A 25,974-nucleotide genomic window follows, 5' to 3' on the forward strand; every position below is an offset into this window, starting at 1 on the left:
TTTTTAGTTTGATTCCTATCTTTATCTTTGGTGTGGGATTTTCTTTTGTTAGCCTCTTGGGCAAATTTTTGCACTCATGGTGGGTGTCTTTTAGGACCCAGTTGTTGTTACTAGTCAACTTTTAGTGGACAACCCCATGAGTGTCTTTCAGAACCCCTCCGAAAACACCTGTTTAGTTTGGTTGTTGTCAGTGATTCTTCGTTAGTTCTTCTTTCAGTTTGAGTGACATTTTTGTTTTTTCTTGTTGGGGAAATTAACATTCTTCATTAAATACAGTGAATGATAAATTGAACTCAGAAGAATAGTACAGAGCAGTACAAAATTCTTTATGTTGAGTGAAATCACATCATCACAGTCATGGCAGTCAAGTTTTTTTCATTAAAATTCAAGCATTAGCAGTAATACTTCACTTAACATATTGGACAATATCAAGCTATTTCAATTTCAGGACAGGTATGTGGAACAACTGATATGCTGTACATAAAATGTTACATTAAATGGGAGATAAATAACAGAAGCAGGATAGAATCCTTAGCTATTACAGCTGTATGATTTGTTCATTTGCCTTATCTGTAAGTCTGTACTGGGGGTTGAAATATTTGTCTAGATTCTTTTAATTCAAACGTTTAAAATAGGTAAAGCAATTGTGGCCCGAAGCAAACAGAGTTAATACTTTACATCACTTTTGAAACACTGTAGTATTGCTAAACACTATTGAATAAACATAAACCATGTGGATAGGAAAGCTATCATTTGAAGATGAAATCAAAGTAAGTTTCAGAATGAATACTTGAATGTGACCCCTAGAAAACAGTTGGTCCTCACTCTTTATAAAACAACATGTAATGATACCGCAGAAAGTAATGTTTGCCTTCTAATATGTAACATCAAACAAATCAACAACTATAGATCGTAACAAAGGAATGCCAATAATGTAGTATATGGATTTCTTTGAACAACACTTTATGATACATTTCAACAACTTAAAGAGTGATTTTAAATAGATTTTTATGATATTTACTTTTTTTTTTTTTTTAAACATGGCCATTTTGCAGGAGTAATGAACCATGCTTTATAAACGAATTACACATCTCATCAAAATTAACCAATAACTTAATAAAAAAAAATACATTTAAAAAAGTAAACTAAAAAGCTGTCTCAAGGACATTTTCAGAGTTATTGCAATGCCTGGACAGGAACATGATATATAGAATAAGCTATGAACAATATATACAATTGCACTATTTAATGTTACAAAGTTTCAATACTCCACAACAAGCCCTATACGTTCCAGACACTTGAACAGGGATCTAAACTATCCACTCCAGACCTGTCCTCCAGTCACTTCAACACAACATGGTAGCCATCATTATTTTCATCTGCAATTAGAAGATTAACATAGGACAACTATTAGCTCTGTTAAAACATTAAATAAGTATACAAATTGCATATTTACATGAGGTTCTGTGCATTTAAGAGGTTAGTGAGGGAAATATGACCTTTCAGAGTGTTGACAACAAAGCTGGTTTCCTCTGTGAAGTTCTGCACCATCTGAGAAAGAAGAAATTAAGAAGATATTCATTTGACATTTAAATGACATCTTTCTATTTATTTGTTTGATGCTGGTAGTCAATCAGTAACCAGACATCATAATCAAGTGCATGGAAACAGAGCTGGCCATAACAGCCTGAGCCAGTTGATTCTGTTGTAGTTCCTCTGCATCCATAGGTCTACATTCCCCTGTTTCCTACCAGTCATTAATGATTGATTTTCTATGCCGTTGCCATTTACACAGGGCCATTAGTGATATTAGTGACCCAAGCTGACTGACCCATGCCAGCCCAGGGCACAAACAACCAACACAGGGCCTCTGGAGGAAATACAGATAACCTAACAACTCCACAACCCCTACCACTAGCACTATCACTACTCACTGATAGAAACACTACCCACGACCCCAACCCCTACCACTAGCACTATCACTACTCACCGATAGAAACACTACCCACGACCCCAACCCCTACCACTAGCACTAGCACTACTCACTGATAGAAACACTACCCACGACCCCAACCCCTACCACTAGCACTATCACTACTCACTGATAGAAACACTACCCACGACCCCAACCCCTACCACTAGCACTATCACTACTCACTGATAGAAACACTACCCACGACCCCAACCCGTACCACTAGCACTATCACTACTCACTGATAGAAACACTACCCACGACCCCAACCCCAACCCCTACCACTATCACTACTCACTGATAGAAACACTACCCACGACCCCAACCGCTACCACTAGCACTATCACTACTCACTGATAGAAACACTACCCACGACCCCAACCCCTACCACTATCACTACTCACTGATAGAAACACTACCCACGACCCCAACCCCTACCACTAGCACTATCACTACTCACTGATAGAAACACTACCCACGACCCCAACCCCTACCACTAGCACTATTACTACTCACCGATAGAAACACTACCCACGACCCCAACCCCTACCACTAGCACTATCACTACTCACTGATAGAAACACTACCCACGACCCCAACCCCTACCACTAGCACTATCACTACTCACTGATAGAAACACTACCCATGACCCCAAACCCTACCACTATCACTACTCAGTGATATAAACACTACCCATGACCCCAACCCCTACCCCTACTCACTGATAGAAACACTACCCATGACCCCAAACCCTACCACTATCACTACTCACTGATAGAAACACTACCCATGACCCCAACCCCTAACACTAGCACTACTCACTGATAAACACTACCCATGACCCCAACCACTATCACTACTCACTGATAGAAACACTACCCATGACCCCAACCCCTACCACTAGCACTACTCACTGATAGAAACACTACCCACGACCCCAACCCATACCACTAGCACTATCACTACTCACCGATAGAAACACTACCCATGACCTCAAGCCCTACCACTACTCACTGATAGAAACACTACCCATGACCCCAACCCCTACCACTAGCACTACTCACTGATAGAAACACTACCCATGACCTCAACCCCTACCACTACTCACTGATAGAAACACTACCCACGACCCCAACCCCTACCACTAGCACTATCACTACTCACCGATAGAAACACTACCCACGACCCCAACCCCTACCACTAGCACTAGCACTACTCACCGATAGAAACACTACCCACGACCCCAACCCCTACCACTAGCACTATCACTACTCACTGATAGAAACACTACCCACGACCCCAACCCCTACCACTATCACTACTCACTGATAGAAACACTACCCATGCCCCCAAACCCTACCACTAGCACTACTCACTGATAAACACTACCCATGACCCCAACCACTAGCACTATCACTACTCACTGATAGAAACACTACCCATGACCCCAACCCCTACCACTAGCACTACTCACTGATAGAAACACTACCCATGACCTCAACCCATACCACTACTCACTGATAGAAACACTACCCACGACCCCAACCCCTACCACTAGCACTATCACTACTCACCGATAGAAACACTACCCATGACCTCAACCCCTACCACTACTCACTGATAGAAACACTACCCATGACCCCAACCCCTACCACTAGCACTACTCACTGATAGAAACACTACCCATGACCTCAACCCCTACCACTACTCACTGATAGAAACACTACCCACGACCCCAACCCCTACCACTAGCACTATCACTACTCACCGATAGAAACACTACCCACGACCCCAACCCCTACCACTAGCACTAGCACTACTCACCGATAGAAACACTACCCACGACCCCAACCCCTACCACTAGCACTATCACTACTCACTGATAGAAACACTACCCACGACCCCAACCCCTACCACTATCACTACTCACTGATAGAAACACTACCCATGACCCCAAACCCTACCACTATCACTACTCACTGATAGAAACACTACCCATGACCTCAACCCCTACCACTACTCACTGATAGAAACACTACCCATGACCGCAACCCCTAGAACTACTCAACAAATGTCTATTTTCAAAACTTCGTCTCCCTCTGAAAATGCATTGGAGGAGAAGGTCAGAGGGTTACTTTGTAAAGCCAAGTAATTAATCTGCAGTTACTAATGATTAAATATGCATTCATACAATATAACTACTAACCAAATGCTTGAAAATCAAATAGTAATCTGTAGATACACTATATCCTTCATCTGAACTCTGACCCCTGCCTTCTCTCACCTCATCAGAGACCAGTATGTGTATCCCTGTGGGTCCTTGTCTGTAGATGTGGCTGATCTGCTGGGGAGTTACACTGTAAAGGAGAGCTATCTTCTCTGAGAGGTCCCCCAGTGTCAGGTCCTCCAGATATAGAGCATGGTACACTATAGACATAGGAGGAAAGGCGATTAGCTGAGGGTTAGAGATCATCATCAGCTAAAACATGATATGGGAAATACTGGAAAGTCACTTGAGGTTCTTAGTCCAGAACTTATCTTTGTCCGGGAAAGGGTCCTTTGGTGTCAGATAACTAGTACCCACAATAATTGGAGATGTAAAGTAACCTACCCTCTCCCCCCCCAGGCTTTGTCTGTGGTTGATTCCTGGCTTGTTGTTGACACACATAGATGGTGAGGCGGGGCTGTATACACCTGTACAGAGTAAAGACGAATAACACCCATCCAGAATTGACCATGGTAAATGTGGGATAAAAAGTTACACACTTGAGTAAAGTACTAATTAAACATGTGAAGTGTTGCCAAAAAATGTATTTTGGATTAGTCTTCCTGCCACTGCAGTTTAGTCTCACCTTCCTTTGATGGTGTTGAACAGCCGGATGCCCTCTGACGGACCACAGATTTGGATCAGGTCCTCTCTGCTCATCTTCAACAGGTCAGCACCTACAACATTCACAGAAGATCCACAGTCACTTACAAACTGGTCTGATGACGTTTTGGAGGAACAAGGACATAAAGAGAGAGAAAAGTCCCGGATTATTCTCTGCTAAGGCCTTTCTACAAAGTTAGAAGCAATTATAGATTTGTGGTGTCTGACAGTCATCTGAGCGTCATTCATGTGTTAAATTATTTCACTTTAAAAATAATCTATATTTAATTTTCACTGGAAATGTCCTTCAGATATCAATTACATGCATCAAAACAAAAAGCTACAAAGAAAGGTTTATAGTCTTAGAAACGGGCATGACATTGTCAAGGAAATAGATGCTCTGGCAACAGTGTTCAGGAACATACAACTAGGTCTTAAGGTTGAGTCTTGCGTTAATTGAACCACACACACACTACCTGAGAACCTGGAGAAGAGCCTACAGTAAGGCGAGAACCTGTGAAGCTGAAGCCACAGCTGCGTGTCCTGCGGTGAGGACGATGGCACAAGGTGCTACATGTCAAAAAGAAGAAGAGCCCTTGAAATGAGTAGCTATAGCACCCACTGACTGCCCACTGTCTCCAAACAATTGCCTAAAAAAATAAGAGATGAGAGCAATGGCATTAATACTACTTCTCCCGTTACTTACATCAGAAGAGCAGCCGGACAGAATCAGCTCCCCCTGCTGGATTGGAGAGCTGTTGCTATAAAAGTAAAGTGTCACACAAATGGGGAAGATGACAAGAGTTGGGTCATTAAGTAATGACTTGTCCTGATAAGACTAGTGCAAATAGGCAGATCCAATGGGATTGCACTGTAGATAATGGAGGATCCAATTTGGCTAACCTCTTGTCCTACATAACGGTTCTTCAGAAAATGCGTGGGTGTGCAACTGAACTGCCATAGATGCACAAAGACAGATAAATCCTATATTTACCTCATGATCAACGATTTAAGGCAATGAAACAGTTCAATTCATCCAGATAAGAGAGGTGTCTTACCCATCAGTAAAGCTACACGAGTTGGGGGAGCTGTGGTAGACTGGGGAAGGAGTGTTGTTAGTGCTACCGAGATTTGGGGCATCAGGCCAGGGGGAACACTGAAACAAAAGAGAGAGGAAATGAACTTCAATAAGATGTCCACGGCAAAGAGAAAGGTACGTCTGGTTACTGTTTTACTAGGACATTGTGATTGTAGACTGATACAGACATAAGTGGGAAATCCTAGAAACCTAAAACCAGGTTAGTAGAAAACAATCACTGTTTTTTCCAGCATGTTGGTTTGACGTCAAAATAAAAGGCACTGACGGACTGTTGCCCTAACTGTCACAATCATTAACAGACAACTGCATCAAGGGCTGGTTAGAGTGACTACGGAGTCAATCAACATGAGTGGACTTAAGCAACATATTAACATATTATGACAGAATAGCTTGTCAAGTGACAAGCCACAGTGTTAGGGTCCCTCACCTCGGTAAGCATAGTGGTTTCATGAGAGGATTGGTATTTCTCCCTGTCTTGATGGGACTTTTTATCAATCTTTTCCCTATCAGTCTTCAGTTTACGATCAGCTCCTTTTGGCTTAAAGAAAATATAAGAAAAAATTAAGTACACAAAGAAATGAAATGGACTAATAGCTCTCACAACCAGAAATTCACATACACACACCAACACACACACACCCACACCCACCGACCCACCCACCCACCCACCCACCTAAGAGCCCCTTTACCTTGAAGACCTTGACCTGACAGCTGGAGGAGTGCATATGTTCCAGGTACTCTCCATGTTCGTTCTGAGTGAAGGTGTCTATCTGGATACGGAAGGGAACTCCCTTCTCCCCACCATGCTTCCTAGGGGTGAACTCAGTGCTAATGCAGTTGACCTGAACACAAACAAACATACATACACAATCCATGAGCCATTCTATATGGTAATTAGAGTTTCAAATGCAAGAGATGGGTGGAATTGGAAAATAGTCCCTCTGGGATGTGGGAAGTCACTGTATAAACTCACTTCCTAAAACCTTTTATATGTCTAATGATTTTACTTTCACCCCAATTCCAGGACCAAAGTAAGCTAGAAAGCAGGGAAAAGAAATAGATATTTGACCGTGTTACCTGGATGAAGACGGATGCGTTCTTGACGGGATCCCAGAGGAACTCTATAGTGTTGAGCTGCAGTGGGTGAGCACGAGGCTCGACGACACCCACAGAGAGGGGGGTATCTGGACACAATCAAGTCAGTAAGTCACTGCAGGTCAGAATAAATTCTTATGCCTTTTTACCAGGTAGATACTTAGAAAGGATTAGTCAAAACGGTAAATAACTAATAATTGCATAGTAATTACACGTCAGTATTAGACCAAAGGCAATGTAGATCATATCATAGGTCAGTCATCAAACATACTGTGGTTGGGCTTTACTTAAGAAGTTCTCTGGTCTGCAGGCAACCAGCCTTACCTACATCCAGGATTCTGTCCCCAGGCCTGTTCCATCTCCACCCCTCCAGCTGCTGATGTTCTGTGTACTGCAGGCGCCGGTCATGAAACACCACACGCACAATGCTCTGTGGACAAGCAGGACAAAGCATTAGTACGAAGCACAGTGACTAGGCAAGGCAGCCTCGCACATGGCCGATCGTGTCGTTCGGCAAAGTGCGAAAAGCTACGCACAATCTCCCAGAAGAACCATTTACAGATCATTTATTCAGACAGCATTAATGAGTGGATATCCATATGGATTGCATCACCCTTGGCTTCGGCTCATATGAATAACACTTCAAATAACAGCCACAGATTCCCATTGACTAAAAGCATAGAAAGGTAGATAATGCTGGGGTTAAAGCCATATAGGATTCAATTATGTCTGATGGTTGTGCAATAATCTGCCATGATAACAAAACTATTTGTTGACAGAAGCTATGAGATAAAATATCCATGAGTTCTTCCTGTGCTATTAAGACATTTAGTGAGGAATCAGTAGAAGTTGTTTGAAGTGTCACCGTTTGAGAACAACAGCACATACATAAAGATTTTCATTATTAAAGCCCTGGTCGGGATGGGTAACGTCAGACTAACTGCCTGTGCGTACTTAATTATTGTTTCCACGCAAACGAAGGGACATAAATTAATGTTCCTCCTCACTGTTGCATTAGTATTAAGGTAATTGCACATTTAAAACCTACTAAGAACATAAATCAAATCGTAAAATTAACAACCTGTAAAAACAACGTTTCCATTCATTTCAGCCTATTACACTGAGAGGCTCATGCGTGACTGCGCAGAGCACAAGGACATAGACAGACACAACACGTCATCTGTTTGTACAAGTGCCACCTGTTCCATTCTAGTGTCGTTAGACTGCTTCATTGAACACGACCGAAATATGACCGTCCATTCCTGACAGCCTGACGACACAGAACTTTCAAGTGGATGGATATGTGTATTGGGACATGGCTAAATTCAATTAAGATGACTTCATTTTTCCCTTCATGGAAAATGCATACCGATATCTGCCTTCATTTTAAACCAAGTCATTTGATTGAATTTCACTGGTGAAAGACACTAAGGTATATCAAAGTCGACTCCCATAATTCAAATCACTTTAAAAACAAACATAGATCCAACATATTATAACAACCTGCAACAAAATGTGCACATAGTGACAACTTGAGTTGTACTAATGGGTGTTATTCATAAACCAGTGGCATCTTCAATATACCACTTGTTCTTTTTTAAATAATTAAATAAAGTTAAACACGGTTTCCTTTACAACAAACATAGGATTGTAACAATTCCCTTGCTATATTGATCAACGTTCTTGATGCCCATTTCGTATTTGAAAAAGAAAAACAAGAAATACATTTCAACAAAGTTAAAAGATGTCAAAGCGTTATGAATAACTCCCAGTAGTAAAGTCTATAGACGAAAGCAGAATTGCACGTAAGATGAACTTATGCAAAAAGAGCAAATAAGACAACTTGAAGGTATGTGATGTGTTGTGCGATAAAGCTGATGTGTTGAAGGGTAAGCTGAACTGAGCTGAGTGTGTGGTGGTGTATAAGTTCAGAAGGGGAGAAGATGGGTGATAGTACCAAGTCTTCAAAGATGGCACCCGCCCAACCCCCGAAGTGGAAAGAAGAGGGTTGAGGAGTCACCTGTGTGTTGACAGTTTCGGGAAATGGAGGATACATACAAACAGATAAAGAAGAAAAGGTCAGAGGTCACATGAAAGTTACAAATACATACACAATACCTTTAACCTACCTTAACATATTTGCTGCTTATATCTGTATACTCCACTAGTTTTCTGTTAAGCATACGGATTTCGTAGGACTGACCTACATTTTAAAACATTAAGACAAACCTGATTAAAATTGAAAAATGTGAAATCAATTAGTCAGAAAAAGGGGCAGCATAAGAATAGAAATGCATTCAATAAGCACCTTTTCTTTAAAAATCATTTTACAGTCAGGGTTTACCCCCATAGACCCTTTGCAGTGCCCCCTAAAAGTTTTCAACCAGATTATGGTTGAGCCCACCAATTGTCAAGTAAAAATCTTTACTTTGCAATTTACTATTACCATTTCCATCATATCAAGCAAGTAGTTCTGTGCAATAGTCATATCATATAAACATATTTTAAAGGCAGGTAGACCTACATAGTAGACTAACTTTTTATTTTTTATTTTTTTTAATGTGGGGGTTGTATAATTTTGGGCTGGTTTACCAATAGTTTCCAATTTCATTCACCGAAATGTGCAACCTACCTAGTAACTTTCGGTAAATGGCCGTCTTATATGCAATATATTCATAATACAAAAATCCAATGGATGATCGTAAATTAGACCACAAGAGAGAACAAGAAGATGAGAACAACGAGGGAAAATGCAGTTCAAGATAAGATGAATATGAAAACCAACTATATACCTTGGGGGAGCTTTCATAAACTAAAGTGGAATATCTAGAGATCCAAGATTCCTGATGTGGGACTATTTAAAGGGGAATTGTGTGTCTCTGTGTAAATAAGATTCCTGATGTGGTACTATTTAAAGGGGAATTGTGTGTCTCTGTGTAAATAAGATTCCTGATGTGGGATTATTTAAAGGGGAATTGTGTGTCTCTATGTAAATAAGCTGAACAAGATTTACTAAAATGTAAGTGTCATTCATCTTGTGTGGGTAGTAAATGTAAAGAAAAAAGAGTGAATATGACCATTACATGAACTTCCTTTGCCTAAAGATGAGCGTGCAGCATGTGTGTGATGCAGTTGTTCTGTTTACTGGAGGGATGTTTTTTCCATATTGTATCAGTGCTGATAAGAGGGAGAATGTTCTTCTGAGTGGGCCTACACTCAATTACGTGCCATGAGTTCAATTCCATCCAACAACCTATAACTGTATTAATAAAGAAAGAATAGCTAGCTACCTTGGTTTAGATAAGTCAGAGTTTCTTCTTGCTGTTTTACAGCGGGCGAGGTGGCTGCACAGAGAACATATTGGAAAGGAGACCATTTGGCGCCATTTTCTGTTGCGTGCCGTTCCTCCTCGTGTTTCAGGAAAGGCGCCAAAGCATCTCTGAGCGAGAGCAGCGAGAGAGGAGGGGAAAAATGTGCGGTTGATCATTAATTATCGAAGCGTAAATAAGTAAGAGGCTTCTCAATGGTCAGCAGATTTAATCTTATCAGTACCTCTTGACTATGGTGTAGGTACGTCAAATGTTTTAATAAACTTGTATGATGCATAATCACATTGCGCAACATTATGAAGCCATATATTTTGTACTTTATTCCAATGCACCTCAGATTTAAATGTAGAGTAGCAATTTTGCAAGATCTTGGCCTAAGCTACTACAACACTCAAGTGCAATATTTGTGAAGTTGTGGGCTAATTAAAATGTATGAAACATTTTGCTGCTTTCAATCCCATTTAAATGTTACATTTTTTTCTTAAAGGCTTCATACATTTTTTCTCCACTGAATTAAACTTTTCTGATTATTAAAGTTCTCTAAAAACATACTAAAGTTTCCATATTGGAGATGTCCACTTACCGAATATAACTTGCAGTTGAATGCTGGTGGAAGGGCTCTGGCTGATTGTGCCAAAACAACATGTTTTCCAGTGCAGCGTCTAAAGTATCCCCAGAAACAGAGAATGGGAGTTGGGAATGGCACCCTGGTGTGTTGCTTCCACAGGTAGGTCTGATAGCGCTCTCAAATAAGTTTGCCGGCCAGCACCCTGTTACAGACTTATATACCGGGTATGACATCACTTTCAACTCATTAGAATACCTTACATGACCTTTGAGAAGCGGACTGTGACTCACTGATTGCCTCCCAAATGGCACCCTATTCCCAATATAGTGCACTACTTTTGACCATAGGTCCATAGGGCTGTGGTCAAAAGTAGTGCACTATGTAGGAAATAGGGTGCCATTTGGGATACATTCACTGAAACACTTCCCCTGCCCCATAGTAGTGCAGGACAGGTAGCCTACAATTTTAATAAGTGCACAGTCCGATTTGTATTTTTTAATGGCTACTTGACTAGATTAGCTTTAACATATCTTTTTTTTCTCTAGTGTTTTTGCTTTCTTTTGTAAAAAAATAAATACATACAGTACCAATCAAAAGTTTTGGACACACCTACTCATTCAAGGGTTTTTCTTTATTTTTACTATTTTCTACATTGTAGAATAATAGTGAAGACATCAAAACTATAAAATAACACATATGGAATCATGTAACCAAATCAAAATATATTTTATATTCTTCAAAGTAGCTACCCTTTGCACACTCTTGGCATTCTCTCAACCAGCTTCATAAGGAATGCTTTTCCAACAGTCTTGAAGGAGTTCCCACATACAGTTGAAGTCAGAAGTTTACATACACTTAGGTCGGAGTCATTAAAACAAAATATAGTTTTGGCAAGTCGGTTAGGACATCTACTTTGTGCAAGACAAAACAATTGTTTACAGACAGATTTCACTTATAATTCACTGTATCACAATTCCAGTGTGTCAGAAGTTTACATACACTAAGTTGACTGTGCCTTTAAACAGCTTGAAAAATTCCAGAAAATTGTGTCATGGCTTTAGAAGTTTCTGTTAGGCTAATTGACATCATTTGAGTCAATTGGAGGTGTACCTGTGGATGTATTTCAAGGCCTACCTTCAAACTCAGTGCCTCTTTGCTTGACATCATGGGAAAATCAAAAGAAATCAGCCAAGACCTCAGAATAATTCATTAATGAGGAAGGAAAATTTGGTGGATATATTGAAGCAACATCTCAAGACATCAGTCCAGAAGTTAAAGCTTGGTCGCAAATGGGTCTTCCAAATGGACAATGACCCCAAGCACACTTCCAAAGTTCTGGTAAAATGGCTTAAGGACAACAAAGTCAAGGTATTGGAGTGGCCATCACAAGGCCCTGACCTCAATCCTATAGAAAATGTGTGGGCAGAACTGAAAAAGTGTGTGCAAGCAAGGAGGCCTACAAACCTGACTCAGTTACACCAGCTCTGTCAGGAGGAATGGGCCAAAATTCACCCAACTTATTGTGGGAAGCTTGTGCGAAACGTTTGACCCAAGTGAAACAATTTAAAGGCAATGCTACCAAATACTAATTGAGTCCATGTACATTTCTGACCCACTGGGAATGTGATGAAAGAAATAAAAGCTGAAATAAATCATTCTCTCTACTATTATTCTGACATTTCACATTCTTAAAATAAAGTGGTGACTGACCTAAGACAGGGAATTGCGAAATATTGAGTTTAAATGTATTTGGCTAAGATGTATGTAAACTTCCGACTTCAACTGTATGCTGAGCACTTGTTGGCTGCTTTTCCTTCACTCTCCGGTCCAACTCATCCCAAACCATCTCATTTGGGTTGAGGTCGGGTGATTGTGGAGGCCAGGTCATCTGATGCAGCACTCCATCACTCTCCTTGGTCAAATAGCCCTTACACAGCCTGGAGGTGTGTTTTGGGTCAATGTCCTGTTGAAAAACAAATGATAATCCCACTTAGCGCAAACCAGATGGGATGGCGTATCACTGCAGAATGCTGTGGTAGCCATGCTGGTTAAGTGTGCCTTGAATTTGAAAAAAATCACAGACCGTGTCACCAGCAAAGCACCCCCACACCATCACACCTCCTCCTCCATGCTTCATGTGGGAATCACACATGCAGAGATCCGTTTACCTAATCTGCATCTCACAAATACACGGGGGTTGGAACCACAATTCTCAATTTTGGACTCATCAGACCAAAGGACAGATTTCCACGGTCCAATAGCCATTGCTCGTGTTTCTTGGCCCAAGCTAGTCTCTTCCTAGTCTCTTCCTCTTATTGGTGTCCTTTACTAATGGTTTCTTTACAGCAATTGGACCATGAAGGCCTTATTCCCTCAGTCTCCTCTGAACAGTTGATGTTGAGATGTCTGTTACTTGAACTTTTTGAAGCATTTATTTGGGCTGCAATCTGAAGTTCAGTTAACTCTGGGTCTTCCTTTCCTGTGGTGGTCCTCATGAGAGCCAGTTAACTCGAATGAATTTATCCTTTGCAGCAGAGGTAACTCTGGGTCTTCCTTTCCTGTGGTGGTCCTTATGAGAGCCAGTTAACTCTAATGAATTTATCCTCTGCAGGAGAGGTAACTCTGGGTCTTCCTTTCCTGTGGTGGTCCTCATGAGAGCCAGTTAACTCTAATGAATTTATCCTTTGCAGCAGAGGTAACTCTGGTTCTTCCTTTCCTGTGGTGGTCCTCATGAGAGCCAGGTAACTCTAATGAATTTATCCTTTGCAGCAGAGGTAACTCTGGGTCTTCCTTTCCTGTGGTGGTCCTCATGAGAGCCAGTTAACTCTAATGAATTTATCCTTTGCAGCAGAGGTAACTCTGGGTCTTCCTTTCCTGTGGTGGTCCTCATGAGAGCCAGTTAACTCTAATGAATTTATCCTTTGCAGCAGAGGTAACTCTGGGTCTTCCTTTCCTGTGGTGGTCCTCATGAGAGCCAGTTAACTCTAATGAATGTATCCTTTGCAGCAGAGGTAACTCTGGGTCTTCCTTTCCTGTGGTGGTCCTCATGAGAGCCAGTTAACTCTAATGAATTTATCCTTTGCAGCAGAGGTAACTCTGGGTCTTCCTTTCCTGTGGTGGTCCTCATGAGAGCCAGTTAACTCTAATGAATTTATCCTTTGCAGCAGAGGTAACTCTGGGTCTTCCTTTCCTGTGGTGGTCCTCATGAGAGCCAGTTTCATCATAGTGCATGATGTTTTTTGCGACTGCACTTGAAGAAGGTTCTTGACATTTTCCGTATTGACTGACCTTCAGGTCTTAAAGTAATGGACTGTCGTTTCTCTTTGCTTATTTGGCCTTTTCTTGCTATCTTCTGTATACCACCCCTACCTTGTCACAACACAATTGACTGGCTCAAACGCAATAAGGAAAGAATTTTAAAAAAATAAAAAAAAGAATTCACTCTTAACAAGGCACACCTGTTAATTGAAATGCATTCCCTGTGACTACCTCATGAAGCTAGTTGAGAGAATGCCAAGAGTGTGCAAAGCTGTCATCTCGAATATAAAATATATTTTTGTTCAACAACTTTTTTGGTTACTACATGATTCCATTTGTGTTATTTCATAGTTTTAATGTCTTCGCTATTATTCTATAATGTAGAAAATGAGTTGAATGAGTAGGTGTGTCCAAACTTTTGACTGGTATTATATATATTAAAACGGTTATTCAATGGGCTATTTGTCCCTGGCTCAACCTACTGTAGCAGCCTATGCTTCAGCTCCCTTGGCAGCCAAGGGAACTCTTTTTGTATCAAAAGAGCATATCAAAGTCTCAGTTGGGTTAATGTTTAGACAGAAGAACTAATGCACACCTCAGCACTCAAATTTGTTTAAAAATGAATGAGAGACTGAGCAATCGAACTGCATACAAATGCTAAATTCAATCACCTAAATATACAAATACAAACTTATATAAACAAAGTGAATCAACTTGAATGTTTGTTTATTTCTAAAGCAAACAAATGTACATTGAGGCAAATCATTTATCACAGGTGGATGTTAACGAAACCCTTCTGTACAAGTTGTCATGAAAAACTACAACTAAAATAAAACTATCATAAATACAGATATGAATCTTAAATGACAAAACAATAGAAACAATAACATGCAAAGGGAACAGATTGCTAGGATTAGCTTCTCTTAGGGACCATCATCACCAGCAGATAATGATCCAGATCTTCAGCCAGATCAGCCAATACAGTACTTTCTGTCTTTAACAAAACAATTGGCTTCTCCCTAACACACAATCAAATAAAATGAACATACTTACAAAAGGATGATGGCCCCATTTAAAAACAAACAAAGCAAACAATTAGTGTCATTTTTTTTAACTGTTCAACAGATGGAAATAGATGCCACACACTTTACTATGGTAACAAGGCACGCACACACAGTGTACCTTTATAAAGCCACATGCCCAAATATGTAGTACTGTACTAAAGGAGACCCAGTACTGTATATGTCTGCTTGGCATCTTGAGACGGTTAGGTCCTGTACAGTGTACACGGTTGTCTAGGGCAGACAGAGTCTTCGTAGTTCTGGACAACTCACAGAGCTCTGTGAGTGTATTCCTGCCAGGTGGCTGGCTACCTGTTGTTGTAAAGGCTGACCAAACTGATGCGGTTACAAGTGCACTTCAACAGCGAAAACAGGACCCATCGATTAAAGGCAGCACCAAGTGGATGTGCTGCCCAAAAACATGCAAGCTAATTCGCTAGCGTGCAAAAAAAGTGAGAGAGCCAACCTTTTTATTTCATTACACGAAAGTTGCGAAGTGGTGATTGATCAAGAGTTATGTACAAAATACTTAAATTTGCTCATCATGGTATTTTCTTTATTGCAAAAGCTGTAATTGCGTGAAAGGAAGGTGATGAGAAGATGGGTGTAATACTGTATTATTATAAACAACTAACATTTGCATCATCGTGGTGAATATTATTGTATCGGTTTGCAAGCCAGTTTATTGTAGTTCCTGGAGTAATGGATTCACATTTTTAAGAGCTGAGAGCTTCTGTATGTACATCTATCCTATTTTTCAACAGTAGAAGTGATCCAAACATTACTGTGGAAAATTAACATAAACCTAGTTGGGACGGTTACCTGGACGCATATTAAGACTAGGACTAAAACATACTTTTAATAGATATTCTCCATTGAGAATAGTTTTTAATCCAGGACTAGGAGTCTGTCTCAATGAATCCACTGATCTCCTTCCAAAACTGAGCCTGTAATATTTGCATTATCAACAAGTGTAGGGTTGTTACTCATCAGACAGGTATACGTTATAAACAGCAGCATCAATGCCATAATCTGGCAACATAGCTGGGAATAAATAAACGTGCCACTTTGGATTTGTTTAGTATTTTCACTGACAAGTTTGTATGTTGTCATGACTTATAATGGCCCACTCATTCAGTGTGACATCATTAGCAACATGGACATTGAGTAGGTTGTGAACACTCATTCTAATTCTATGAGTTGGAAGTGATCCATTCAATTTCACTTGATTGATTCAGGGAATGTAAAGAAATGTAATGGTGTATTTTCGTCCCTTAATATTTGTTTTTATTTGACAATCGAAATGGAGTTAACCACAACAATAATTGAATGTGAGTTGGAAAGACAGATTGTCTAACTTCAGACACTGTTGCATCTTTACCGCTCTCCTTATTTTGAACAGCTTCAATTTTAGATTGCCAATTTTTGTTTGAAAAAATGAAGGTCAAATGAAGGTCATTTATGTAATACAATACTTCTATTTTTTTCTCATGATATAGCCAAGCTATTAGTTGGAAGTTGGCCTCTGATAATGTTTAATTATAATTTCTCCCAAACTAATGGATACTAACAATAAAAAATAGTGTTAGTTTACCTGGGCTTAAGTTAGTCTTTATAATGATTGACATACGTAACATTTTTTTATTAAAATGTTTCCTTCTTTCACTTTTTATAGGATTGTATAACGTCATACCTCAGTTAATAAAGAAAAACAATCTACTAATTCTACTTCATTCGCTGACATATTTGGTTTTCCTTGTTCCTAAACTGTTTATAAGGGCTTTGTATCCTCACTGGGCCAGCCATATGATTCTTTATCACAAACCGACTGTCATGTGGTCCCCCTTGACAGGTCTTCCGACCTCAATGGGACTTCCTGGTTAAACGTGAAGGGCCTATTCTACTGTGACGTTTCAGGCTGTGTTTACTCATCCAATTGCATTTGAAGGGATGTTTTGTTTTTGCTGAATCAATATCAGGGTATTATTTAGTATTGGACCATACGTACCATTCTTATTGGACCATATCATAACCCTTGGTTATGTTTCCACCCCTACACTCTGAATGCTCAACATAATGAATATCTGATCTTTACCTTACAACACATTGCTAGTGATGCGTCAAAACAGCTGGGGGGGGAGTGTGACGACAACGACGGGACGAGACGAGACAAATGAAGGTACAAGTTCCATGGGGGGGGGAAAAAGAGCAAAGTAAGTGAAGCGGTGGTTGGAGCGATGAGCAGGTCATAGGGTCACCCAGAGGAGTCCAGTGGGGTGAAGGAGAGAAGAAAAGATCAGGAATGGAGAGGTCTGGAAGAGGCACGACTATGAATCTGTCCCAAATGGCACCCTATTCCCTATATAGTGCACTACTTCTGGCCAGAGCACAACAGTAGTGCACTATATAGGGAAAAGGATGCCAATTTGGGAAGCAACCTTTTCCCTCTAATTCATATGCACAGTACAGGCAGACGGATCTGTGTTTCCCTCCCTCTGCTCCTACAGCTAGCTGTGTGAAGAGACATCCGAGGAACTGCTGCTGTTGCTGTTGGTTGTCTGAGCCCTCTTGATGTACAAGTTCAGCAGCTTCATCTGCAAGAAGAACAGTTTTGCATTGTTGTGATCATGACAGAAAAGTTACAATGGCACCGTTGTCCCGACCAGGGTTGGTAAAAGTAAGTCAACTGAAATGTCAATATCAGGATGTTGGGTTTGCTTCCTGAATTAACATCTACAATACATTTTAGTACTCTAGCAGACGCTCTTACCAGGGCGACTTACAGTATTGAGAACTCAGCGACACAGGGCTCAAAATGGAATTTACCCCAACCCTGGTCTAGACCAATCAGATGACAGAAAGCTGTGGCGGTACTGAGGTGACGGGAGAACGGCTGGCGTAGCGCGACAGGCAGAGTGACCTTAGTAACATTTAGTTCATTGTGCCAATTGCCTATTTCCTCACAGAAATGAGGACAACATTGTTTCAAGGTTGACATCTACTAATGAATGGATAATCATTTTGAAAGTTAATGTTAGCGAGAATGTTTTAAAATCGGAGCTAGCTACGTCATCCAGTGGAATGACATGCCTGATTAGAGTAGAGCTTGCTAAGGGAAATGTGTGTTATAGTCTACTTACTACGGCGGCTCTAGGATTAGGCTTTGGGCATGGCACTGCTTGGAATGTCGTGAGGGTCCAGAGTCTCTAATAAGGTGTAAACGCTAACTAATTAAACGGTCGCTGTAGCGATGAACCTACGAGCCAATGCTCCGTGACCCTGCTGCATTCTCAACCCAGCCAAGGTCATTGTGCAACAGGCTCAATCCAGCCAGCACACACTCTCTTACTCTCACTTTCTGCCTGGCCTGTCTGTCAGAAACCAGGAATAGGAGCGGGGGAAAAGGGGATTCACATTGGATAGTGTTCATAAGGCACAAAACGGAGGAAAACGGTCCGAAACGAGGAAGTACTACCTGAACTTGTCCAATAAGAAACACAGATTTTCGTTTTCAGTTGCACAATGTTTTGCTACAGTGTGTCCTAATGAGTATGACCCTGATGGACTTCAGTGCCCCCTTATGCACTCCAATTACCCTTACTGTACATCCAAACCACACACCACAGACCAAACCAGTCGAAACCAGAGGCGAAATAAAAACCTGGAAAACCGATAAGGGGGTTGTGTTTGGGGGACGTGTGTGTGTGTGTGTGAGGACTTTGAGATGCAGACGAGCACATGCCAGTGGTGGGTAGCGTACCTTGCTGCCCGTGAGTAGCTGCAGGTGTGGTTTGAGCTCTTCTCCAATCACGGAGTAGATGGCCACCAGACAGAACACGCTGGCCTTGCGAACACTACTCTCTGTGTTGTCATAGCCCTGGGAACAGACATACAGACTATCACTGGACTGGCTGCCAGCAGGAGAAACACACAGAGAAACAAGCACACACACACACACTGAATCAGCTAGCAGCGAACACACTCGTGAACGAGCACACATAGAACAACAGGTCATTGGGAACGTGGGAGGAGTGGCAGAGGTGTGTGCCCAGGGGCAGAGTACAGGCAAACATTTCCAGGTACAAATAAGGCAAACAGTTCTCACTGTCAAAATATGAACATGAACAAATACGGTGTAGGCCTAGAAACTACCAAGGATGTTTCTAGTAGATTTTCTTTCCATGACCATGTCCATTACCCTAATCCTGCATCACAGGAGTTCTAAACCAAGTCATCTACAGAGCTAAAACCACTATTTACATTAAGAAAACAGAGAAACATTTTGTTTTCTGTGCAGTCGCAGTATGATTGAGACATTATCCGTCCACCACTCCATTCACAACTCCACACCTAGAGAGAAACATTTTCAGGAACAAACAGTTCCCACTTTCCAAGTAAGAACATGAACCAATATGGTGCTGATACAAAAAGGGATGCTTCTATTTTCTCTCTGCAATGCCCCCTTCACTAGTCCCGCATTCTATATAATAACATAATACATGCCACTAAGCAGACACTTTCTTCAAAAGCAACTTATGCAATTTAACATGTTTTTTATTTAACCTTTATTTACAAAGGTAGTCATGCTGAGATCAAGGTCTCTTTCACAGATGAGACCTACATACACATCAATATACACATCAATAATATAAACTATACACATCACTATACACATCAATATCATCACTATACACATCAATATCATCACTATACACATCAATACACATATCAACAATATATAAAACAAAAACAACGGCAATACACGAAAAAGCAAAACACAAGCATAGAAAACAAACACATTCTTCAGTAATAAGGTCCTGAATCAGCCTTTTGAATTGTCCTAGAGTCACCAACTCATCCAACTTCATAGAGCATTCCACAAGTAAGGTGCAAAAAAAACTAAAAGCAGATTTACCTAACTAGCCACTCCTGAGACCGGGTCTGAAGTAAGGTACGGCGGAGGTTAATGCAGGAGGGCTTTATAAACAAAAAGAGTGCAAAGCAAAGAGGGCCAGCCTACTTTCTGATACATAATGCAGTGTTGTGTACTGAACCTACGCAGTGGTGTGTACTGAACCTACGCAGTGGTGTGTACTGAACCTACGCAGTGGTGTGTACTGAACCTACGCAGTGGTGTGTACTGAACCTACGCAGTGGTGTGTACTGAACCTACGCAGTGGTGTGTACTGAACCTACGCAGTGGTGTGTACTGAACCTACGCAGTGGTGTGTACTGAACCTACGCAGTGGTGTGTACTGAACCTACGCAGTGGTGTGTACTGAACCTATGCAGTGGTGTGTACTGAACCTACGCAGTGGTGTGTACTGAACCTACGCAGTGGTGTGTACTGAACCTACGCAGTGGTGTGTACTGAACCTACGCAGTGGTGTGTACTGAACCTATGCAGTGGTGTGTACTGAACCTATGCAGTGGTGTGTACTGAACCTATGCAGTGGTGTGTACTGAACCTACGCAGTGGTGTGTACTGAACCTACGCAGTGGTGTGTACTGAACCTACGCAGTGGTGTGTACTGAACCTACGCAGTGGTGTGTACTGAACCTATGCAGTGGTGTGTACTGAACCTATGCAGTGGTGTGTACTGAACCTATGCAGTGGTGTGTACTGAACCTACGCAGTGGTGTGTACTGAACCTACGCAGTGGTGTGTACTGAACCTACGCAGTGGTGTGTACTGAACCTACGCAGTGGTGTGTACTGAACCTACGCAGTGGTGTGTACTGAACCTATGCAGTGGTGTGTACTGAACCTATGCAGTGGTGTGTACTGAACCTACGCAGTGGTGTGTACTGAACCTACGCAGTGGTGTGTACTGAACCTACGCAGTGGTGTGTACTGAACCTACGCAGTGGTGTGTACTGAACCTACGCAGTGGTGTGTACTGAACCTACGCAGTGGTGTGTACTGAACCTACGCAGTGGTGTGTACTGAACCTACGCAGTGGTGTGTACTGAACCTATGCAGTGGTGTGTACTGAACCTATGCAGTGGTGTGTACTGAACCTACGCAGTGGTGTGTACTGAACCTACGCAGTGGTGTGTACTGAACCTACGCAGTGGTGTGTACTGAACCTACGCAGTGGTGTGTACTGAACCTACGCAGTGGTGTGTACTGAACCTACGCAGTGGTGTGTACTGAACCTATGCAGTGGTGTGTACTGAACCTATGCAGTGGTGTGTACTGAACCTATGCAGTGGTGTGTACTGAACCTACGCAGTGGTGTGTACTGAACCTACGCAGTGGTGTGTACTGAACCTACGCAGTGGTGTGTACTGAACCTACGCAGTGGTGTGTACTGAACCTATGCAGTGGTGTGTACTGAACCTATGCAGTGGTGTGTACTGAACCTATGCAGTGGTGTGTACTGAACCTACGCAGTGGTGTGTACTGAACCTACGCAGTGGTGTGTACTGAACCTACGCACTGGTGTGTACTGAACCTACGCAGTGGTGTGTACTGAACCTACGCAGTGGTGTGTACTGAACCTACGCAGTGGTGTGTACTGAACCTACGCAGTGGTGTGTACTGAACCTACGCACTGGTGTGTACTGAACCTACGCAGTGGTGTGTACTGAACCTACGCAGTGGTGTGTACTGAACCTACGCAGTGGTGTGTACTGAACCTACGCAGTGGTGTGTACTGAACCTACGCAGTGGTGTGTACTGAACCTACGCAGTGGTGTGTACTGAACCTACGCAGTGGTGTGTACTGAACCTATGCAGTGGTGTGTACTGAACCTATGCAGTGGTGTGTACTGAACCTATGCAGTGGTGTGTACTGAACCTACGCAGTGGTGTGTACTGAACCTACGCAGTGGTGTGTACTGAACCTACGCAGTGGTGTGTACTGAACCTATGCAGTGGTGTGTACTGAACCTATGCAGTGGTGTGTACTGAACCTATGCAGTGGTGTGTACTGAACCTATGCAGTGGTGTGTACTGAACCTACGCAGTGGTGTGTACTGAACCTACGCAGTGGTGTGTACTGAACCTACGCACTGGTGTGTACTGAACCTACGCAGTGGTGTGTACTGAACCTACGCAGTGGTGTGTACTGAACCTACGCAGTGGTGTGTACTGAACCTACGCAGTGGTGTGTACTGAACCTACGCACTGGTGTGTACTGAACCTACGCAGTGGTGTGTACTGAACCTACGCAGTGGTGTGTACTGAACCTACGCAGTGGTGTGTACTGAACCTACGCAGTGGTGTGTACTGAACCTACGCACTGGTGTGTACTGAACCTACGCAGTGGTGTGTACTGAACCTATGCAGTGGTGTGTACTGAACCTATGCAGTGGTGTGTACTGAACCTATGCAGTGTTGTGTACTGAACCTACGCAGTCGTGTGTACTGAACCTACGCAAGCTTGTGTACTGAACCTACGCAGTGGTGTGTACTGAACCTACGCAGGCTTGTGTACTGAACCTACGCAGTGTTGTGTACTGAACCTACGCAGTGTTGTGTACTGAACCTACGCAGTGGTGTGTACTGAACCTACGCAGTGGTGTGTACTTAACCTACGCAGTGGTGTGTACTGAACCTACGCAGTGGTGTGTACTGAACCTACGCAGTGGTGTGTACTGAACCTATGCAGTGGTGTGTACTGAACCTATGCAGTGGTGTGTACTGAACCTACGCAGTGTTGTGTACTGAACCTACGCAGTGGTGTGTACTGAACCTACGCAGTGGTGTGTACTGAACCTACGCAGTGGTGTGTACTGAACCTACGCAGTGGTGTGTACTGAACCTACGCAGTGGTGTGTACTGAACCTATGCAGTGGTGTGTACTGAACCTATGCAGTGGTGTGTACTGAACCTATGCAGTGGTGTGTACTGAACATATCGGCATTAATAATAATGTGGCAGCTGCATTTATATAGACAATATCATCATAGTCTATAAACAGTATACATTTCATTTGAATAAGTATGTAATCCATGCAGAAATTGAACCCACAACCTTCCTACTAGGCACAGACGTCATCATCTCAACATCTAGTTTGGATTTACATTTGATTGAGTTGCTAACTAAAGGGAATTCATATGGAAATCAACAAAAAATTAACCATGTCATTGGATTTAGGTAAAAGTTGTGTGAAAGAAATACAAAAAATATAATTTTTTTTGCAAATCCAATGTTTGATTCAACTTCATCACATATAAAAACAAACATGAAATTACGTGGAAACAACTTTGATTTAACTAGTTTGTGCCCAGTGGGTTGCCGTAACCAGCATAGCACCACACTCTTACCAAACACTCACATAATGCAAAACAGGACCAGATTCTCACCTGCAGTAGTCCTGGTATGATGTCAGGCAGCAGCTGGTGGAGGGACTCCTTGGTGATGCGTTCGATCACCTTGGTCTGCATCTTGATGGCAGCCAGGTTGATGGGGTAGTCAGCCGTCTGAACGATGGGACACAGCACCTTGATACACTGCTCTGGGTGGATGGAGCCGGCCAGGGTGGAGGCAGACTCCTCCGCTGCTCTTACCACCTACGGGGAAAGTGGAGGGAGAAGGTTTATATGGTGATTTATATCATGGGTTTGATGACAGAGAACTGCTCTGGGTGTGACAGTGATAAGAGAGACCATGTGGAAGATATGACAGAAGCAAGAATGGACTTGGTATACAGAGCGAACAGGACTGGAACCAAGCCTTGGGGGACACCAGGGAGTATAAATATAAGGAGTTGCACCTCCTTGTGGGAGTCTTTGTGTGCCTCCAGGGTCTTCATGATGGTGAGTTCAGCGTAGTTCTTGAAGCGGGCCGGCTGGTTCCGCAGTATCTCCTTCAGTACCCTCAGTGCCATGGCCCGGATAGTGTACTGCATGGGAGGGTAACAAGCCACCATTACAAACCATACATGCATTCTTGCTCACAGACATGCACCCCTGCTCACAGACATGCACCCCTGCTTACAGACATGCACCCCTGCTCACAGACATGCACCCCTGCTCACAGACATGCACCCCTGCTCACAGACATGCACCCCTGCTTACAGACATGCACCCCTGCTCACAGACATGCACCCCTGCTCACAGACATGCACCCCTGCTCACAGACATGCACCCCACACCCACACGCCAAAAGCCATATCTTTCAGCTTCAGAATGTTTTACATTTGCAGCTAAACAAATAATCAGTGAGGTAGTTGGGGATGCAGTCTTATTATTATGTATGAATGTGTTTGTCACAATAACAATCACCATCATTGCAAGTAAAACCTTCCAACTAGCTGCAGTCTGTCTGTCATGTCAGAACTAGTCAAAGTAAAGGATCCCTACGTCTTTATCCCCCAGTGTCTCCAGGAGCAGAAGGAGGATGGTCTTGAAGTGTTCGTCCCACACGGCCAGGCTGTCCTCCCGGGTAATCTTCAGGAGCTCCACCAACGCCCCTTTACGCTCCTCCACGCGTTCATTGTGATTTGACAGTTCCTTCAGCAGGTCTGCAACCAGGTCCGAGTGGTCCTGGGAACCTGGGGAGAGGACAGAGGAGAAGACTGGGTGAGTGGTCCGGTTCATATAACACTCAGCCCTAGCTAGCTAGTAACCCCATGTACCAACAAAAAAGCAAGTGACAAGGAAATGGATGGCAATGGAAACAGCATTGAAAAACTTTAGAAAACAAAAAACGACAGTCATGGAGTAGTGTCTCCACCTGGAGCAAAGCCCTTAGACAGCACCATCTTGTTTTCACCACTGCTGTCCTGCCGACGGCCTGTAGAGGAGGGAAGAAGTGGGAGAGGAGGGAGGAAGACAATCAGATTCACTTTTCACTGCAGATAAAGGGCCATCCTGATCCCAATGTTTTTGGTCTAAACATTCCATCACTTTGGTTTCAGCCAGCATGTAACACTAGGATGGACCAAATCTGTTCTTTCTTTGTGTTGCCTAAACCTGAAGACGTCACACCATCACATCATCCATGACATGATGGATCAGAGGTGGTCAACATGGAGGTGGAGTCACAGGATCAAGGTTCAAGCAGAGGTCAAAGGTGACTCACAGTCTCTAAACTGCTCCACGTCGTCATCAAACACGGCCTCCTTCAGGGCGCTCTTGTCGTAGGATGAGGTGATGGTGTCTCCGTATCCGTAGGGGGCGAACTCCCTGGTTCGCGGCCCAGAGAAGGAGCGGGGGGATGGGGTGTTGAGAAGGGAGGTCTTGTTATCCAGGGCTGTACGCCCACCCTCAACCACATCCAGCCCCAGACGGGCATCAGAGCCTGGAGAGGGCGCCACACCTTCCCGTCCCGCCTGGGGGGAGAGAGAGAACACAGTTAGTCTCAGACGTGGAAATGGTTATGACATCCAGGGCAGTGGGGGCTGCTCAGGGAGGACGGCTCATAATAATATTTGGAATGGTGTAAATGGAATGGCATCAAACACATGGTAACCATGTGTTTGATGTATTTGATACCATTCCACTAATTCCGCTCCAGACATTACAACGTGCCTGTCCTCCCCAATTAAGGGGTCACCAACCTGCTGTGAACCAGAAAGGTATATAGGAAAGCAACATGAAGTCCTGGTCCAGTATCCACAAAGCATCTCAGAGTACGAGTGCTGATCTAGGATCCGTTTTGCCTTTTAGATCATAAGAAATAAGATTATATGGACAGATCCTAGATCAGCACTTCTACTCTGAGATGCTTTGTGGATACGGGCACTGGGCTCTTTCCAAATTTGTTTGTCTTC

The 25,974-nt window shown here is 42.7% G+C and overlaps 2 protein-coding genes across 3 annotated transcripts in view; both read right to left on the reverse strand.

The window, feature by feature from the left end:
• Positions 1 to 300: 300 nt before the first annotated feature.
• LOC139380831 (transcription factor CP2-like protein 1) lies at positions 301 to 11,115 on the reverse strand. 2 transcript variants are annotated; one of them, XM_071123921.1, is made up of 15 exons: positions 10,948 to 11,115; positions 10,326 to 10,474; positions 9,165 to 9,238; positions 7,360 to 7,465; positions 7,018 to 7,124; positions 6,630 to 6,782; positions 6,368 to 6,478; positions 5,900 to 5,997; positions 5,548 to 5,602; positions 5,318 to 5,411; positions 4,825 to 4,957; positions 4,584 to 4,666; positions 4,257 to 4,399; positions 1,500 to 1,551; positions 301 to 1,379 (listed from the first exon to the last, which is right to left on the reverse strand). In XM_071123921.1, the coding sequence occupies exons 1-15, from the start codon at positions 11,007 to 11,009 to the stop codon at positions 1,342 to 1,344; spliced, it is 1,458 nt and encodes a 485-aa protein (XP_070980022.1). In that variant the 5' UTR covers positions 11,010 to 11,115; the 3' UTR covers positions 301 to 1,341. The 2 variants fall into 2 exon arrangements, with proteins under 2 accessions (XP_070980022.1, XP_070980023.1); XM_071123922.1 differs by having other exon boundaries at positions 306 to 1,379; positions 4,825 to 4,915.
• A 3,782-nt stretch (positions 11,116 to 14,897) lies between these two features.
• Positions 14,898 to 25,974, reverse strand: part of LOC139380833 (CLIP-associating protein 1-A-like) — a 120,826-nt gene continuing 109,749 nt past the window's right edge. The window contains exons 34-40 of the mRNA XM_071123924.1: positions 25,284 to 25,533; positions 24,936 to 24,995; positions 24,563 to 24,753; positions 23,974 to 24,102; positions 23,564 to 23,770; positions 19,012 to 19,128; positions 14,898 to 17,845 (exon numbers count right to left, since the gene is read on the reverse strand). Coding sequence (XP_070980025.1) covers positions 17,759 to 17,845; positions 19,012 to 19,128; positions 23,564 to 23,770; positions 23,974 to 24,102; positions 24,563 to 24,753; positions 24,936 to 24,995; positions 25,284 to 25,533 — 1,041 coding nt within the window. The 3' untranslated portion in view covers positions 14,898 to 17,758. The remainder of the gene's footprint in view (positions 17,846 to 19,011; positions 19,129 to 23,563; positions 23,771 to 23,973; positions 24,103 to 24,562; positions 24,754 to 24,935; positions 24,996 to 25,283; positions 25,534 to 25,974) is intronic.

The sequence above is a fragment of the Oncorhynchus clarkii genome, chromosome 22, assembly GCF_045791955.1.
Source record: "Oncorhynchus clarkii lewisi isolate Uvic-CL-2024 chromosome 22, UVic_Ocla_1.0, whole genome shotgun sequence".
NCBI lineage: Eukaryota > Metazoa > Chordata > Actinopteri > Salmoniformes > Salmonidae > Oncorhynchus > Oncorhynchus clarkii.